The sequence below is a fragment of the Pseudochaenichthys georgianus genome, chromosome 17 (assembly GCF_902827115.2).
Source record: "Pseudochaenichthys georgianus chromosome 17, fPseGeo1.2, whole genome shotgun sequence".
In the NCBI taxonomy this organism is placed as follows: domain Eukaryota; kingdom Metazoa; phylum Chordata; class Actinopteri; order Perciformes; family Channichthyidae; genus Pseudochaenichthys; species Pseudochaenichthys georgianus.
The window spans coordinates 14,926,444-14,945,169 of NC_047519.1; the positions used below are offsets into that span (position 1 = coordinate 14,926,444).

The following is an 18,726-nucleotide window of genomic DNA, read 5'->3' on the forward strand; positions in this document are numbered from 1 at the left end:
AGTGGTCGGTGTTCAAAGCCTCTATTGCCGAAGCCGCGGCGGGGAGCTGTGGTCTCAAGGTCCTAGGTGCCTCAAGGGGCGGTAACCCTCGAACCTCCTGGTGGACACCGGTGGTCAGGGAAGCCGTCCGACTGAAGAAGGAGGCCTTCAGGGATTTGTTATCCCGGGGGACTCCCGAGGCAGTTGCAAGGTACCGACAGGCCCGAAGGGCAGCAGCCTCATCCGTGGCCGAGGCAAAGCAGCGGGTGTGGGAGAAGTTCGGAGAAGACATGGAGAAGGACTTTCGGGCGGCACCAAAGTTGTTCTGGAAATCTGTCCGACACCTCAGGAGGGGGAAGCAGGGAACCATCCAAGCTGTGTACAGTAAGGATGGGACGTTGTTGACCTCAACTGATGGAGTGTTGGGGCGTTGGAAGGAACACTTTGAGGAACTCCTGAACCCGACAACTCCGCCCTCTATGTTAGAGGCAGAGCTGGAGTATGACGGGGGATCAACACCAATCTCCCGGGGGGAGGTCACTGAGGTCCTCAAACAACTCCACAGTGGCAAAGCCCCGGGGGTGGATGAGATCCGCCCAGAAATGCTGAAGGCTCTGGGTGTTGAGGGACTGTCATGGTTGACACGTCTCATCAACATTGCGTGGAAGTCGGAAACAGTACCGAAGGAGTGGCAGACCGGGGTGGTGGTTCCCCTTTTTAAAAAGGGGGATCAGAGGGTGTGTGCCAATTACAGAGGCATCACACTACTCAGCCTCCCCGGGAAAGTTTACTCCAAGGTACTCGAAAGGACGGTCAGGCCGATTGTCGAACCTCAGATTGAGGAGGAACAATGCGGATTCCGTCCTGGTCGTGGAACGACGGATCAACTTTTTACTCTCGCAAGGATCCTGGAGGGGGCTTGGGAGTACGCTTATCCGGTCTACATGTGTTTTGTAGACTTGGAGAAGGCGTATGACCGAGTTCCCAGGGAGTTACTGTGGGAGGTGCTGAGGGAGTATGGGGTGAGGGGGTCTCTACTCAGGGCCATCCAATCTCTGTACTCCCAAAGCGAGAGCTGTGTCCGGGTCCTCGGCAGTAAGTCGGACCCATTTCCGGTGAGGGTTGGCCTCCGCCAGGGCTGCGCTTTGTCACCAATCCTGTTTGTAATATACATGGATCGGATTTCGAGGCGTAGTCGTGGGGGAGGGGGTCTGCAGTTCGGTGGACTAAGGATTGCACCACTGCTTTTTGCAGATGATGTGGTTCTAATGGCTTCATCGGTCTGCGACCTTCAGCACTCACTGGATCGGTTCGCAACCGAGTGTGAAGCGGCTGGGATGAGAATCAGCACCTCCAAATCTGAGGCCATGGTTCTCAGCAGGAAACCGATGGACTGTCCACTCCAAGTAGGGAATGAGTCCTTACCCCAAGTGAAGGAGTTCAAGTATCTCGGGGTCTTGTTCTCGAGTGAGGGAACAATGGAGCGTGAGATGGGCCGGAGAATCGGAGCGGTACTGCAGTCGCTTTACCGCACCGTTGTGATGAAAAGGGAGCTGAGCCAGAAGGCAAAGCTCTCTGTCTACCGGGCCATTTTCGTTCCTACCCTCACCTATGGTCATGAAGGATGGGTCATGACCGAAAGAACGAGATCGTGGATACAAGCGGCCGAGATGGGTTTCCTCTGCCGGGTGGCTGGTGTCTCCCTTAGGGATAAGGTGAGAAGTTCGGTCATCAGGGAGGCACTCGGAGTTGAGCCGCTCCTCCTTCGCGTCGAAAGAAGCCAGTTGAGGTGGTTCGGGCACCTAGTTAGGATGCCACCTGGGCGCCTCCCTAGGGAGGTGTTCCAGGCACGTCCAGCTGGGAAGAGGCCAAGGGGTAGACCTAGGACCAGGTGGAGGGATTATATCTCTTCGCTGGCCTGGGAGCGCCTTGGGATCCCCCAGTCAGAGCTGGTTGATGTCGCCAGGGAAAATAAAGTTTGGGGCTCTCTGCTGGAACTGCTACCCCCGCGACCCGACCACGGATAAGCGGGAGAAGATGGATGGATGGATGGATGGATATTCATTTTGTTTGTTTTTTCCCCGTTTATTTTTTTCAAATTGAATTTATTGAAACATTTGCTACACACATAAACGTTATCGTTTACTTTCTCCGTCTTTATATGTAGATATTACTTTTCTCCGTTAATCTCCGTCACGTTGTTTCCATAACAACAACACCAACAACAACAACAACAACTTCCTGTCAACAGCGCTAACTGTCCTTCAAAATAAAAGCATGTCCATAAATAGGAAGCCAAGCCAAATTACATTTAAGACATATACAACTGCAACGAAAGTAACAAACACAATGCGATATCCTTTTCAATTTCAAAGAACACAAATTGGGTTGTATACATTAACAAATAACTATAAAACAACAATACTGTAGAACAGACCCGGCGCCAGAACAAATCTAAAGGGAGGGCATATGATTTTCATGGGAGGGCACACAAAACCGTCATGTGCTGCGGGCCTGCGACACAATATATATCAAACAGCAAGGCCAACAGCATTGCGCAAAGACGCACACTTATCGCAAATACATACTCAAATAAAGGGCAACATAGAAACCACTTTTGAAACATTGTGTGCGTGGCAGCACAAACACTGGTAAATCACGAGCAAGGCACACTGGTTAAGGATGGCAGCTTCCTCATCTTTGCACTCGGAGAGAAATAGTAGAGACGGAGACGATGAACTGCTGTTAGTTCTATTATGGCATTTTGCATGTCGTGAGAAGTGTATGTTGCTGTGTGGGGAATGCTTTCCATTATTTTGGCCAACTCTGCATCTTTGTGCAGCGTATACTCAAACAGCGATAGGAAGAGCCCACTGCCTAACTCGGACATGCTGTGGAGTGAATCGTGGTCACCTCTGAGAGGGAGTTGGTTGACAGCTAAAAAAGCTATAATATCAACGACAGCTGACACGTAATAACGGTTCCGTACCAGCTGATCTTCACCAAAGTACTAATTTCCTTATTTGTTTCCTCGCGTATGTCTCTCTCTCCACAAAACTCTCACATGAAATGTGTTCTTTTGATGCGGCATGCCTTAGCAGTCCTTTATCAGTCTGTAATGCGTGTTTCCAGTCGCAAAAACCTTTGACAGTAAAAGCCACATCAGATGAAGACGTATTTACTTTAAACTGTCTACAGGGGGAACAAAAGGCTGAGTCTGCTTTTAACGAATATTCAAGCCATGGTCTGTTGTTGTACCATGCAGTGGCAAAAGTGCGCTTCTTTCCTGAAAACAATCTCCCTGGATAACGATCCAGTTTCACCTGGTTGGGTTTATTAACCCCAAGATCATCTGGGGCTGTTGGTCTTTGAGCGGTCTGTAGTGGAGGCACCGGCACGGAGGAGGAGGAGGAGGAGGAGGAGGAGGAGGAGGAGGAGGAGGAGGAGGAGGAGGAGGAGGACAGCGTTGGTGGCGGCCGCCTTGATGAGTCAAGGCTTGGGCTCGCTAACTCAGCCCCGGGGTTTGCCGAGGTCAACGTGCTGCTGCAACGGCAGGTGCAGGGTCACCAGCAGCACCATCGGCTGCAGTTCTTTCATTTTAATAAATCCTTAGACCTTTTAAGCAAATTTCTGATGTCCATTTTGTAATGCAAACAGCAATGGGAGTCTACAGAATGCACAATAAACAAATCCAGAATAGGCGGAGTGTGACGCTGTGATTGGTCTAAATGTGGACGAATCACAAATCACAACAGACACATGAATTTATTTGAGGTAGCCTGCGATTTTTTGTTTTAGTTACTATCTGACATCACATACATCGTAGCATAAAAGTTCACAGTTTATTTATAATTTTTAATTTTTATAAAATCATAAAAATCGTGTTTATTGGGGGAGGGCAGGAATGTCAAATGGGAGGGCCTGGCCGGGTATGCTGTAGAATAACAAAATGAATGCCGTGAATACACCGAAATACACGTGTTGAAGCGGTTCACAGCCCTAGTGGGTAATGATAACCGGTGTCTGCATTGTTGCACCTTTCATAAGATAACTACCCAGGGTATATGCAGGAATCCTGAAGTCAAATTTAATACCTTTTAAGACCTTTTTTAAGACCCTTTCCATACATTGTAAGACCTCATCGCAACTTCGAGTTCTAACCGGTTACATTGGCGACACTTCTACCTCACATTTACTATATTGATTGTAAGATAGCACAACTAAACAGAGTGCAGACAGACTACTGAAGCCTCCTCTCCACATGAACTGCAACCTCTCTGTGAAGGTCAGGGTTAATGCAGTATGCTGCTTTGTTGCTTATGTACTCTGTGCTCTTTCATTCCAGTAAAACTCCTCAGAAACCATTAGAAACCAGTATTTGACCAATAAACAAAACAATTGACAACACTTTGAACTATGAAATATATTAAACTTTGGTGAGCTTCAGCGGGGTAATGCCATATAGGAGCTCCCTCACAAATACCCAGGGGTTAAATTGGGCTGGGGCTGTCCGGCGCTAAGCCCAGCACATAGGACGATGCTCTGACGTCATCCCCCTCACACATTTGTCATATGTTTACAAAAAACGATATATATATATATGTTAAGACTTTTCTCGTTCTTAATATAGACTATATTTAGGGGCGATATGTGTTGACCTTACTTTAAAATAGCAGATCTCTGTGACCGGATATAGTTTGGCTTAGACCCCGGCCCCACGAGGACGCATACAGTAAAACGCAAATGCAAAAAAGTCTTCCGTTCACACACATTCGATTCATTAACGCGTCCGTTCACACTAGACCGCTGGAAACGCTGTAGTACATATGCCAGGCCTGTAAGTGGCGCTGCTGCCGCCACAAAATACACCAAAAGCAGCGAAGAAGACCCCGGAGCATGGTTGTCCTTCTGTTTATTCTCCGCGGTGGACAGCGTGTTCTCCTGCTGTATATCTCTCAGCTAGTCCACCAGCAGATAAACCCCCCCCCCCAGAGCGGAGCAAGGCAACGAAACTTAAAATAAGAAGCAGCATTTTATGGCATGCTATACATGGGGCTGCCTTGAGGGGGTTTCCCGACATGTTGTTTCAGTAAATTAAAGGGTGTTACATGTTGTCGTTGCTGTGGACCTTCTTAATACCTTGGAAAATGCCGTTTAATACTTTTTAATAGCCTTAATTTTCGCTAAATTGATTTATCAACTTTTAATACTTTTTAAGACCCCGCGGACACTCTGCTACCACATGCAAAATGTACAGTATAATTCATGAGAAGTGATGAAATGTTGTAAAGGAATGATCTAATGTCTCACACAGAAGCACTTGGGGTTTAATGTGAAACAATGTACTAGGAATAGATAGTGTTAGTTGTTGTAGTTTTGAACCAGGACCGAGTTTTGTATTAAAAAGCTTGTGAGGCGAAGTTGTGTAAAAATGTAGACATTTTGTGTTGCAAATATGGAAAGTATTAAGGATTTATTGGGGGTTTATTGTTGATAAAACAGACAGGAATCAGAACCAAGTTGGAATCACCCATCACTCTAAACCAAGGGTGCCCAATACGTTGATCGCAAAGGAAGTTTGGGTAGATCGCATGGCATTGAAAAAAAAAAGTTAGCCTATCATCCATCCTTACTATGGCATTGCCACTTGATTGATGTACAGCTAAGCCAGTCTGAGATCTCAACATTTTAAACACGCGTGGGCTGCAAATCACAGACGAGCTGATTACCTAGTTAGCCAATTTATACAATTCTACTAAAGAAAGGGTATAAAATGTTGTATTGTGCCATACAGGTTCATGCACTTATGAGGGGGCCTCACCTCCTCATGTGAAGCGCAAATGTGGCGCACTATTATGCGCTTATGCGGCGCAATTAGTGCGCCACAGTTTACCCGCCGTTTAGTCCACTAACACAGATTGGGCAGGGGCGGCCCTGTAGGTAGATCATTTGGGCGTGGTCATTTTACAAGTAGCTCCCAAGCTGAAAAAGTGTGGGCACCCCTGCTCTAAACCATTTAATAATTGAGGATTAAGAAGTCTAACTTTAAAAAAGGTTTGCTAATGATATCTTTGATCAAAGGTCAGTTTAAGGGGACCTCTTCCTCCATTTGGCCTTCATGGTGATTGAGGTGCAGTGGTGGTGTGCACGGCAAGATAAATAAACATGTGCTCAGTAGACAAATACGCAAAACCTACGTCCAACTCCTCCTACTCTCACATTCTCTTTACATGTACTTAAAAAGGTATGCTGCCAAAAAGGAGTAACTAAGGAATAACCACAAAAGAGACAGCTACCCACACAGTAAAAGCTAGTGCCAGGGCACCATCTGCTCATCCGTTGGGTGGAAGTGGTGGCTTCCAGAGCAGTCAAAGACATCGCAAGTAGGGGAATTAAGTTTGGACAGAAAGAGTCCCGGCAGAAGGCTACCAGCCGAGCCAAGCGGTAGCAGGAAGCGAGCGCCTTGTGTGTCGCGAGATTTACGGTGACGGGTACATCCAGCGACCATCTGGACCCGCCATAAACACATTTAAGCAGACTGCAAAGAAAGGGCAGCGACTTCCAAAAATAAAAGTTGTTTAGAAAACACAACAGGAAGGGTCATTTTCACTCTCCGAACAAAAATGCTCCGAAATGTATCATGTGATGACAAAACATCAAGAAGAGAGGGGGAAATGGAGGAAAAGTTGAAGTAACAGTTGGCGATGGGAGGACAAGGTCTAAGATTCGGTCAGTAATTCTCTCTCGAACAAACACACTTTCTTTCATTCTTTGTTGTTGTCTCTGAGACATTGACATAACTGTCTAACAGACGAGTAAACCAGTCCCAGCCCCGAGAAGTGCTCAATCAGGAGAGGCGGTTTGTGAGCATGAGCCGTTATCATCATGCATGTGTACCTAGACAGATAAGGTTTGTGGGTCCGTTACACTCTAACCCAGGGGTGGGCAATTATTTTTCCTAGGGGGCCAAATGAGCAACTGAAAATATTTTGGAGGGCCGGGCCAAAATGCCGAACTCAATTATGCATAATATACATTTTATTTCTATATAAAAAGCAGTAAATGGCATTGTTTTGACCGCTGATTAGAGTGTATGTTATTATTTGGCAATTAAAAGGTGAGGTTAGCTTTCAAAAAAATCATTTATTCAAATAGAATTTCCAAAATGATAAACATTTTCAGTCACATTAATAAATAAGGGCATTTTGAGTTTCATGTACTATTGAAACAAGGATTTTCTTAGCTTTCTAAAGATATCACATCATCTTTGTAGCCAAAATAAACAAGACATATCACTGAACTGTGTAACTGTGTAAAGAAAAGTGTCCCAGTTTTGTAGCCTTTTTGACTTTACATGCCTATATTAAACATTTAATGTTTTCAGAACTGCGCAAAAAAAAAAAAAAAAAAAAGATCAAGTGTCACTTGTTATATTTCCACATTTTAGTGTTCTTCAGTTCTTTTTTTTCATTCAGTGTGAGAAATCCAGTCTCTGTTGAGCTTTAACAAGTCCATCAAAGTCAGGTTGAATGTCTGAGGTGGAGATGCGAAGCACAGCTGACAGATGTTCATCAGTGAGAGAGGATCTGTACCTGGATTTGGTAAACTTCATGACTGAGAATGTCTGTTCACATGTATAGGTGGATCCAAAGAGAACCAACATCTTCTGAGCATGTCTCCTCATGTTTGGAAAGTTCTCCTCCTTGAGAGCAGAGTAGAACTCTAGCAGTGATGCTGACTTAAAGTGCTCTTTCAGTAGTGAATCAGACTGCAGGTCAATGAGTTCAAGCTGAACCTCAGTGGGTGCACTATCAACACTGCAGGTAAAGGGAGAGGAAACCAGCTGCATTTCATCCTCAACCTTTTTGAAATCTTGAAAACGCCTTGAAAATTCATCATGCAGTGCTCCTGACATGGATGAGTACCTGTGCCGGTGATCAGCTGATGGTTTGACTTCTTTCAGGGTTTTCATGTGTTCGAGATTGTTGCTGCCTAGTTGCCTTGAAATTAATTGCAACGTTGTCATGAAGGCTTTCACATGGCTCTGCATTTCATGAGCAAAAAGGCCCTTGCCCTGCAGTTGTGTGTTCAGTGCATTCATCATTGCAGTCACATCAACAGCAAATGTTAAATCTGCCATCCAGTCCTTATCAGACAGCTCTGGGATGGTTTTGCCTTTCATCTCACAAAACTCTTTTATCTCTGATTTCAGAACCCAAAACCTTTTTAGCACTTTGCCCAGGCTGAGCCATCTGACAGCTGCGTGGTACCTGACATCACCATGTTCGCTCTCTTGCTCCTCCAATAGTGAAACAAACTGCCTGTGCTTTAATGCTCGCGCTCTGATGAAATTAACTGTTGTAGTAACAACATCAACCACATGGCTAAATTTTAGCACTGACTTGTACAACGCTTGCTGATGAATAATACAATGTATAAACACCAATTTCTGCTCTGCGTTGAGTTCACTCACTTTATCTTGCATTCTTTTCAAAAGCCCAACATTTTTCCCTGTCAAATTCGGACATCGTTTACCTCGGTCAACAGATCACTCCCCGTTGTGGTTCCTTTCATTGGCCGCATTGCTGCCAGCTCCTCCGTAAGCTTGAAGTCGCGCGTTATCCCCCGGAGAAATATGAGCAGCTGGGCTGTGTCACGGACGTCACAGCTCTCATCCAAAACCAAAGAAAAAAAGTCGAAGCTTCCCACTTCACTTTGCAGCTGAAACTCCAGATTCTCTGCGATGTCCTCCACCCTTCTCGTCACGGTGCGGCGGGACAGCGGGATGTTTTCAAACGCTTCTTTTTTCTCTGGCCATAGCAGTGCTGCAGACTCGACCATGCACTCTTTTCTGCATGCAGCTTTGTAAAACAGCGTTGTTGTTTTTCTAGCTTTGCTAGTAAATCCGTTGATGTCCGCGCTCGTTCGGCATCAGTCAAGTTTTTGTATTTCGCGGCATGTTTCGTCTCGTAATGCCGTTTCAAATTGTACTCTTTAAACACGGCGACATGCTCCCCACAAACCAAACACACAGGTTTACCCTTGACTTCAGTAAAGAAAAAATTAGTAGTCCATATTTGTTTGAAAGTTCTGCTTTCGGCATCCACTTTCCTCTTTTTGGCATGAGCCGACATTTTCGCATTTTTCAGAGGTGACAAGGAAGGTAGACACGCATTTCACGTGCACAGTTGACGTGCACGATTGCGTGCACTGTGAGAATAAATGGGCTTCAAAATAAAAGCAATGCGGTTTTAGTCCATGTAATTATCATGTAATCTTTCGCGGGCCGGTCAGAATCATCCCGCAGGCTGTATTTGGCCCGCGGGCCGTACAATGCCCAGGTCGCTAACCTCTTCAGTTCTTTTTGAGTAAAATAAATGACTGATCAATGTTACGAAATTATTCTAAATTCTTGGCTGGTAGCTTCTCCTAGGTAATCTAATTATTACATTTTAAGAGCAAACAAAGAATACCTCGAGCCAAAAACATTTATATGAGTGATAAGAGGAGGTTATGGCCAGGAAGGGGTCACATTTCAATGATAAAACGAACAATTTGTTAGGAAGTGTAACCAGGACTGCATTCTCACAAAATCAACCTCTTCAAATTGACCGATGACACATTTTTTATTTTCATAAAGTTGTAACTTTACTAAGCTTTTATTTTGGCAGTACCGAATGATTAACTGCTCCTTTTTCCGACAAAAACATCTACTGCGTTTCAAATGATGCTATTAGATGTGATACACCTCATAAAATTAAACTGCAACCATTTAAATATGAATGTCTTCTGTTGAAGCACTCCATTCCTGTTTGCCTCAACCCCCCTATCTACTGTGTGAATAATCTATGATAGGTCATTGTGTCATCTTTGTGTTTGCTTTCCTGTGTGTGTCTGAGGGGAGTTAATACAAAGGTACACAACTTCATAGTGACCAAAGAGTACAACAACAGGCACAACAAAATCTCTTCCATTGGGAAACAATTCAAATCTTCTGTGTGATATTAAATTACACTCCCATAGGTATCCATATCTACCCTGACAGAACTTGTCCAGCAACCTCTCAAAGGTTGATTGGCACACTGTCACTGAGCTGAAATCGCAGACAAACTAAGAAAAAAAAAAGACAAGAATAAAGTCTCCAGCCACCTTCAAATACTGTGAGAGAGCGATCGAGGAGGAAGCAGACTGATACGCTGTATGCAATTCAACACGGATATGCATCTCAAAAGGAGCACGCCGAAAAAGAGAAAAAAGGAACCATCTGGGAGGAACGCAAGGCTTCAAATGTGCCTCAGAAAGTGGTTGGGGCTCAGAGTTTGTGTTTATCGCCGTCTCAAGACGGACTGAGGAACTTGGACCACACTGAGAGAAGGAGAGAGAAGTGACCTGACTGCTAACAATGACAAACCTCTATTTAAAGCTTCCCACTTGCAGAGCATATCCCCAGTCACTGACACATTTACCTCTTGACCTTATCAGCAGCCAGAGCACACAGAAAACATGTTTATTGTCTGATAAATGGGAAGTACTGTCAAAGCAAGGTTGAGAGTTGTTAGCTGCAGGTGAAATTTCTGGGACTTTTCAGGACAGTGTTAACGTTGATTAGTGCTTGAGCTCTGTGGGGAACAGCAGGTGATGACAGCTCAGCTAGGACTGAACACAACGATCACTCGGAGGTAAAATGCAGGATTTTCATTGAGTGCAGACACGTGTATCTTTGTTGGAGGTGCACATTAGACAAAAAGTATTACCAGAGTTAAAGTGGTTGTAAAACCTGGAGTAAACTAGAGAAACATTGTGAACGTTTAATAAAGAGCAACGTGTTAAATAAGCAAAATAAAAGCCTATTTGAGATCAAACGTGACCACCTTGACTTTTTGATTAAATTGGGGAAAAGGGGAGCAGAGTGAGACTCAACTGGTGGTCCAGCAGCTGCGTCCCACCAGAGATGAGGCTGCATCCATGTATAACATCTGCACTTGTGTGTGTGTCACTGAACAAAAGTTCAACTCACCACGATCCCGGCAAACTGCTTTGCTTCCATCCTTCAGGACCTTGTCGGCAAAGATCCCTGCCTCTCTGCTGCCGTCTCTCTCACTCTCTGGGATGGAGTCGTTCTGCCTTTCCTCGTGATCGGTGTGTTTCGAAGTTTTTGAAGAGTGTCTTGGTCCCCCTCGTGCCTCTTCTGCGTTGTTTTGCGAGTGTAGCTGGAGTGGCGTCGCCGCTTTGTGTTAATTCTGCCCTAATCCAGAAACTTTTCTATGCTGTGAAAAGAACATGTGACAGGCAGAGAGAGGGGGGGTGGAGGGGGGGGAAAGGCAACACTTTTTTTAGTTTCTTGTCCCCTTGGTCACATTCAACACAATGCTTCAGTCTTTGTACATGACCTGCTTCGAGGTAAAAAAAAAAATGTTTGCAGTTTAATAAACTAAGAAGGTAACTAAGAAATAAAAATTCATGGAAATCTGTTGAAAGGTTGCCGAGAGAAAATTTAGAAAACATGTAGTAACAGATTTGCATCTTGTAGCAAAGCAGCTGCCATAACAAAGTGCCCTTTTGTGTAGAGAGATTAACTGTTAGGGTAACGTTTAGACTGCTCACTGACTACCGCTGTAGGACAGCCAAACTGGAAAAGAACACTCAAAAACAGCCCGGATTTAGAAGAAAGTGGGAGAAAAATATTTGAATTAATCTGAATCGTTCAAGTTAGTGAGTCACCTCAAAGTTTGACCTTTGATTTATGTATTTTTCACTTAAAGCCAATACATATTTTTCTTTTGATTAATTTATTGGTTTCAAATAATTGTTTACAGTAAAAATGCGTGGATTTCTTTTGTTCAAATATAACATTTCTGTAATGATATTTTAATCCGAAACAATAATTTGTGACTGGATTAGAGAATTTAGCCAGGATGAAGTGTAAAACAATGTCTTTCTCTAAAATGTATTATTTGCAACTGTTGTTCTGTAGATTATTCTCTTGTTTTATCAATTTGTCACAATTTCCCAGAGCCCAGTGTGACACTTTGCGTTGCTTGTTTTGTTCAACCAACAATCCAAATCCCAAACATATCAAATGTACAAAGGTATACAACAGAAAGGACAGAAATACTTGCATTAAAGTCTGTCAAGTAATTTTTTTTGTAGACGGAAGAACTTTAAACCCTCTATGGTATGACATACCCATTTTTTGCCTTTTACATTCACACAATACATCTGAAATTATGATGCAATACTTTAAAATAGAGGCAGGACCATAAGGAACCAATAGCATTGTTTGAATTTGTCCCATGACTCTCTGGCGGCCATTTGGAAGACCCTTTTTGCCGCCTTTCCCACAAGGATGTCACATATAGCACATCACAATCACATAACAGAAACGAGGGGCAACATCCATGATCACAACATGTAACACACTCATGCCATACTCAACACAGACTAGTGTGTGCAGGTGTAGTTCTCAGTGAACCATGTTTTTAAGTGAGCTGTGAAGGTGGGATGTGTATGTGTGTCTTTGATTTGAGTGGGTAGAGAATTCCAGTTTTGTATAACTATGACCGAGAATGATGACTGACCTAAAGTACTCTTCCTGAATGGGACTGATAGGTCGCCACGTGTGGAGCTTCTAGTGGTCCGTCTGGTGTTGTTACGTTGAGTAACCAATAGTGGTGCCCGATAATTATCGGTCCGATATTAGGAATTATGACGTCATCCCGATAAACCCGATAAAAGTATTAATAGCCCCGATAATATACAATATATTTTTTGGGTAAAAAAAAGAAAAAAGTACTGCGGTGTGGGTGGATTGGGATGAGGGGCGCTTGTTTTTCCCTCGGCTCCTCCAGTTTTGCCAGTACTGTGGTATTAGTAGTTTAGGAAGAGGGGAGTTTTTCACAAATCCAGCGCTCCCTAACTCGTGCCTGGCTGTGATGTAAATGGTGTGCGGCCGTGAAGCCAGGACAGTAAACAAACATGTCGTCGGTAGTATGGGACTATTTCAAAGTTAGATAGTTCGCTTGCTATTTGTATTAACAAATGCAATGCAGAAGTTCCACGAGGAGGGAAAAAGTCAACGAGCTATAATACTTCCAACCTGATTAGTCACCTGAAACATCGCCATCGCTACGATGGTGTGTTAAAAGCGTACGAAGACGCCTGCGCTGCTAAACTAGCGCCGAATCCAAAGCCAGCTGCAAAGGCACCGGGGCTTTTACCTATCGACGAGGCTTTTGAAAAAGGCAAGAAGTTTGCCAGAGACGACCCCAGGGTTAGTTTTGTTCATGGTAGTAATGCTCATGTCATTTGTTCACTACTATTCCTTTTTTACCACCAGGTGTGCAAAAACTACAGGTACATTTAATATATATATATATATATATTAGGGGTGTAACGGTTCACAAACATTTCGGTTCGGTACGTACCTCGGTTTTTTTGGTCACGGTTCGGTTCGGTACAGCAGAATTTTTTTTCACAAAACAAAACATATATATATATATCTTTTTATTATTATTAAACTGTGAATAATGTATTCACTCAAATAAATACAAAATATAATCAAATGAACATTAAGGTGCAGCTTTTCGATGAACTGAAATCATCTGTATTTGAACTGTACTGTACTAAGCAGCCAGCTTGACATTAGGACTTGCTTGTCATTGTATTTTCATGTTTTTTTAAAGAAAAATGAACTTGTCCACATTGCTTGCCGAAAGGGCAGATCTGCTGGCACTAGCAATGTCTCCTGCTGTGGAGAACACCCTCTCTCACTAGGGACAGAGGTAGCAGATACAGCCAGGTAGCGCTTTGCTAACATGGCAACATAAGGATATTTGACGTTTGTAATAGCTTTGGCTCGGTCTGAAGTTTTTGCGAGTGGTGGAGGCTTAAATGCTAGCGGGAGTTGGGATTGCACTTCAGTCTTTTTTCTTTTGGTACCGGTGATATTCACGTTCGGGTGATGCCTTTTCAAGAGTGTGCAAGTTTGATGTATTGCCAGCCGCGTAACCAATTTTAGTTGAACAATGCCGACAAACAGCTTTGGTTCGGTCCACCTGTCTTTGTCCGTCATCCTTGTACGTAACTGCGAAACCAAAATGTTCCCAAACCGGAGACTTCAATGATGCTGGAGGATTTTCGAGCTCAACTTTATCTGCGTTCGCCATTTCGACAGTTCCTCAAATTACTGACTACATTTGAACGCATCCCTCTGACCAGCTCTCATAGTATGCTTCTCAGCCAATGAAATGACCTGCTCGCTCTATAACGCGTTGAACCCAATGTGAGCAAATTACTCTGAATGCTGCGACGCAGCACCTGAGATTACTTCCAAAAAGTTGTTCACGTTCTCAATTTTTTTACGTTTAACGTTATATTCGTTCGGTACACTTCGGTACACACCTGTACCGAACCGAAGGGCCCGTATCGGTACGGGTACGTGTACCGTTACACCCCTAATATATATATATTATATTATCGGTGTCGGTCTTGAGAAGCAGGAAGTTATCGGTATCGGTTTCAAAAAACCAATATCGTGCATCCCTAGTAACCAATGAGTTAAGAGGTGGAGGGGCTGTCTTGTGCAGGATTTTGTACACCAGAACGATGTTCCTATAGTTTAATGTACTTTATTTGCTAATTAGGTTACAGAAACGTGTTAAAGGTCACATGTCATGGTCCTTTCTACTGATCATAATACCATTGTTGAGGGATATTACAATAGAAAAATACTGTGCAATTTTCCAAACTCACATTGTTTCGCATACAGCATCTCTGTAAACTACGTGTATTCACTCTCTCCACTAAACGGCTCGTTGGAGCTCTTGCCCCCCCTCCCTGTGAGCCCAGTGTGCTCCGATTGACCAATCCACAGACTTCCTCACACACACACGCAGCTCAGCTGATGTCTCCTCCGGGCTGCTGCTGATAACAGACAGTTGCGATCGCGGCGAAATTCTCTCTGCAGACCCATTCTCACAGCGTTTATCAACCTTTTTCTTCTCAATATCAAGCCACACTTATTGTTTTTACTTCGGCTGAGACTTTGTGTGTGCTCGGGGTGATTCACAACGTCCGATTGTTTCACGTTGTGAATCGCGCTGAGCTCCGTGGAGGTGTGATTTCCTTGTTTAGCGATACACAGTGAGGATGAGTTAGAGATTAGTAGTGATGAAGACAAGCTGCAGGCACATTTGCAAGGGGAATATGAGAGGGATGAGAACTATGAGCCTGAGAACGAGGATGGGGATGAGAATGAGGATCAGGATATGGATCAGGATGAGGACAGCGAGGGTGAAAGTGCAGTAACAGGTATTACCAGTATAAGATAGGGTATAAGGTGCATTGATAATTAATTCATTATCTTGTTATTTTCATAGCATGCTTAGGACATTTGTTTGTATTTCAGTTCCTCTTCAACCAACACCAAAAAGGGCCAATAGACTGGAGTGGACAAATTGCAGGAACATCCTTCCAGTCCCAAAATGGAAAGGCACAGAAAGGAAGTCCCCCATTGAATACTTCAGGGACGACCTGCTAACAAAAACCTGCATTAAGAATATGGTGGACCAGACAAATCTTTATGCTGTGCAATGTGATCCAGGAAAGCCACTAAATGTCACCTGCTATGAAATTGAGCAGTTTATTGGCATCTGTTTTTATATATCTATATGGGCTGCCAGGATCTCGTATGTATTGGAATTCAACAACAAGGGTGGACTGTGTGGCCGATACCATGACAATGCATCGTTGAGAGGCTATAAAACGCAACATCCATTTTGCAGACAACACCCAGCTAATTCCTTGTGGAGAGCCTGGTCATGACCAGCTTCACAAGGTGCGTCCTCTCCTGACATCTCTCCTTGAAAGCTTCCAAGCAATTTCGATGGATGAGAGGCTCTGTGTTGACGAGCAAATCGTACCATTTAAGGGGAAAAGTGGCCTGAAGCAGTACAACCCAAGAAAACCAAAGCGCTGGGGCTACAAAATATATGTCTTGTCAGACAGCAACGGGATTGCCTACAACTTCCAAGTGCACACAGGCCCAATCTTTCCAATGGATGGCATGCCTGATATTGGGGCTAGTGGCTACATTGTCCTGCGACTTGCGAGCATCATCCCAGGCAACCAATCCGACTACTAAGAAATAAAAATTCATGGAAATCTGTTGAAAGGTTGCCGAGAGAAAATTTAGAAAACATGTAGTAACAGATTTGCATCTTGTAGCAAAGCAGCTGCCATAACAAAGTGCCCTTTTGTGTAGAGAGATTAACTGTTTGGGTAACGTTTAGACTGCTCACTGACTACCGCTGTAGGACAGCCAAACTGGAAAAGAACACTCAAAAACAGCCCGGATTTAGAAGAAAGTGGGAGAAAAATATTTGAATTAATCTGAAAAGTTCAAGTTAGTGAGTCACCTCAAAGTCTGACCTTTGATTTGTGTATTTTTCGCTTAAACCAATTAATATTTTTCTTTTGATTAATTTATTGGTTTAAAATAATTGTATACAGTAAAAATGCGTGGATTTCTTTTGTTCAAATATAACATTTCTGTAATGATATTTTAATCCGAAACAATAATTTGTGACTGGATTAGAGAATTTAGCCAGGATGAAGTGTAAAACAATGTCTTTCTCTAAAATGTATTATTTGCAACTGTTTATTCTCTTGTTTTATCAATTTGTCACAATTTCCCAGAGCCCAGTGTGACACTTTGCGTTGCTTGTTTTGTTCAACCAACAATCCAAATCCCAAACATATCAATTTACAAAGGTATACAACAGAAAGGACAGAAATACTTGCATTAAAGTCTGTCAAGTAATTTTTTTTTGTAGAAAAAAGAACTTTAATGCTTTATCATTCCCGAATTTTAAATAATCTGCTTACATCAATTATTTGCCGCTGATATACTGCAGTTCTTAGTCATCTTGAGCTGTTATGTGGACACTGGAGTGTGTCAAATGCTGAAACTATGCAGCATGTCTCCCTTCAACTGACTGTCACCGACTCAAAGAATAAAAAGCCTAGACCGTGTACTAAAAGCATACCAGCAAAAGGAGAGAAAAAGGTGGTCAAATATATAATTGTGTTACAATCATACAAACACACATTTATGTGCGTGAGCGTACAGGGACCCAAAATGCCCCGGGGCATCCATAATACACAGCACGCTGCACATTGATGAAAAGATAACAAGAAACAAAACTAGGTTAAAAAGTGCATCTTACCGTCCGTCCTAAGATGTTTGAAAACGAAACATATAAAGGGAAACCCCAACTTCTACATCAAGTAAAGAAGCAAGCTGAGCGGTGAGAAACTAACAGATGTGAAGATAGAAGTTTGTGATCAAGTCACAGCACTCTGAGTCAATCCCACGGGTTGACTCTACTAATGTATGTACACAAGGCAAGAGTTGACTCACACCTATTGGACCATCCCAGGAGGAGTGGCAGGAGGAGTGGCAGTAAGACATGTCTGTCAGCTCTAATAAGGGATGTTGCAGTGAAATAAAACTTCCAGGAGCACATTTTAAATCGACATCGACATAAAAGCCAGAACAAACATTATATATTTTATTCCAAGTTATTTGGCTTTTGGTTTCTCTGGTATGCTTTGTTCTATTTGATAATAATATTGCCATGTTAGGCCACATGCAATAGACAACCTTTTTAACTTTTTCCCAGACGGCAACTGAGGAAAGTCTTAGAAGGGAAGGCAGTCAGAAAGTACCTTTAACTTAAACTCTCTCTAATACTCAATATCCAACATCGGGACACTTCACTGAACAACAAGTCTGGTTGTATAAAAGTCTAAGAGAAAAGGTACCCATATTTCTCAGTTTCCTGTAAGGTTAATGGTTCTTTAAAGGGAGGCAATCCTCATGACACGCATTTTTAAATAATTATCATCCGATAAAACAGACCAGTCTCTGCCTCTGTCTTTTTTTTTTTTTTTTAATCCGATGACGTTATCAGTGATTTTAAGCTGATTAATTACCGAAATAACATCAACCCTGTGGGCGGCGCCATTATGACGAGTCACATGACTTATTTTACCGGAAGTGACGTGAACTATGCGTTTGGTGTCGAGGACAAATTGACATATGTGCCAGAGTTCCCGTTAGAATATTTTTTCGCCGGTCAACATGTCCGTTAAACTTTAAAGAAAAGAGCTGGTCAAAGGTCTTCTTTGTTATTTATTGTGCTTTAAAACAAATTGATATGATTCGATATTAAACAAACTAATCATAGTAGATTAACTATTCAAAAGTGTACAGTAATTTATAATAACACGGGAATAATAACACGGGAATAATAAACGGAGTGCTCTCTCCTTCTCCTGACAGCCCGTCAGTATCATGCAGCTCGCGGATCAGTAATGAGTGACCCGACGGGGGGGGGGGGGGGGGGGGGGGGACGACGACGACGACGACGACGACGACGACGACGACGACGACGACTTACCGCAGAGGTAGACATTAAGGGTAAAATGCCACTGGCCCTCTGTTCATATTTGGTTTATTAAAATAATGATATTGTGGTCATTGTTAAAAAAATGCTGCTATTTTTATGAGTATTATTATTTGTATATTGCGCTTTCTGCCTTCCTGTCATTAGGAGTTAGACATGTAATGGCTATGTAATTGATTTGATTAGAACCTTCATTATCCTAAACTGCTGAGACATTTCGCCAATACCTTTATATTGTCTACTCTTCACTTACTTGTCAGCGTAGGTCGGCATTGATGTA

The 18,726-nt window shown here is 43.2% G+C and overlaps 1 protein-coding gene across 1 annotated transcript in view; it reads right to left on the reverse strand.

Moving 5' to 3' along the window:
• Window positions 1–17,321, reverse strand: part of slc6a9 (solute carrier family 6 member 9) — an 87,432-nt gene extending 70,111 nt beyond the window's left edge. Inside the window, exons 1-2 of the mRNA XM_034104340.2 lie at window positions 17,205–17,321; window positions 10,997–11,246 (exon numbers count right to left, since the gene is read on the reverse strand). Coding sequence (XP_033960231.1) covers window positions 10,997–11,026 — 30 coding nt within the window. The 5' untranslated portion in view covers window positions 11,027–11,246; window positions 17,205–17,321. The remainder of the gene's footprint in view (window positions 1–10,996; window positions 11,247–17,204) is intronic.
• Window positions 17,322–18,726: the final 1,405 nt, after the last annotated feature.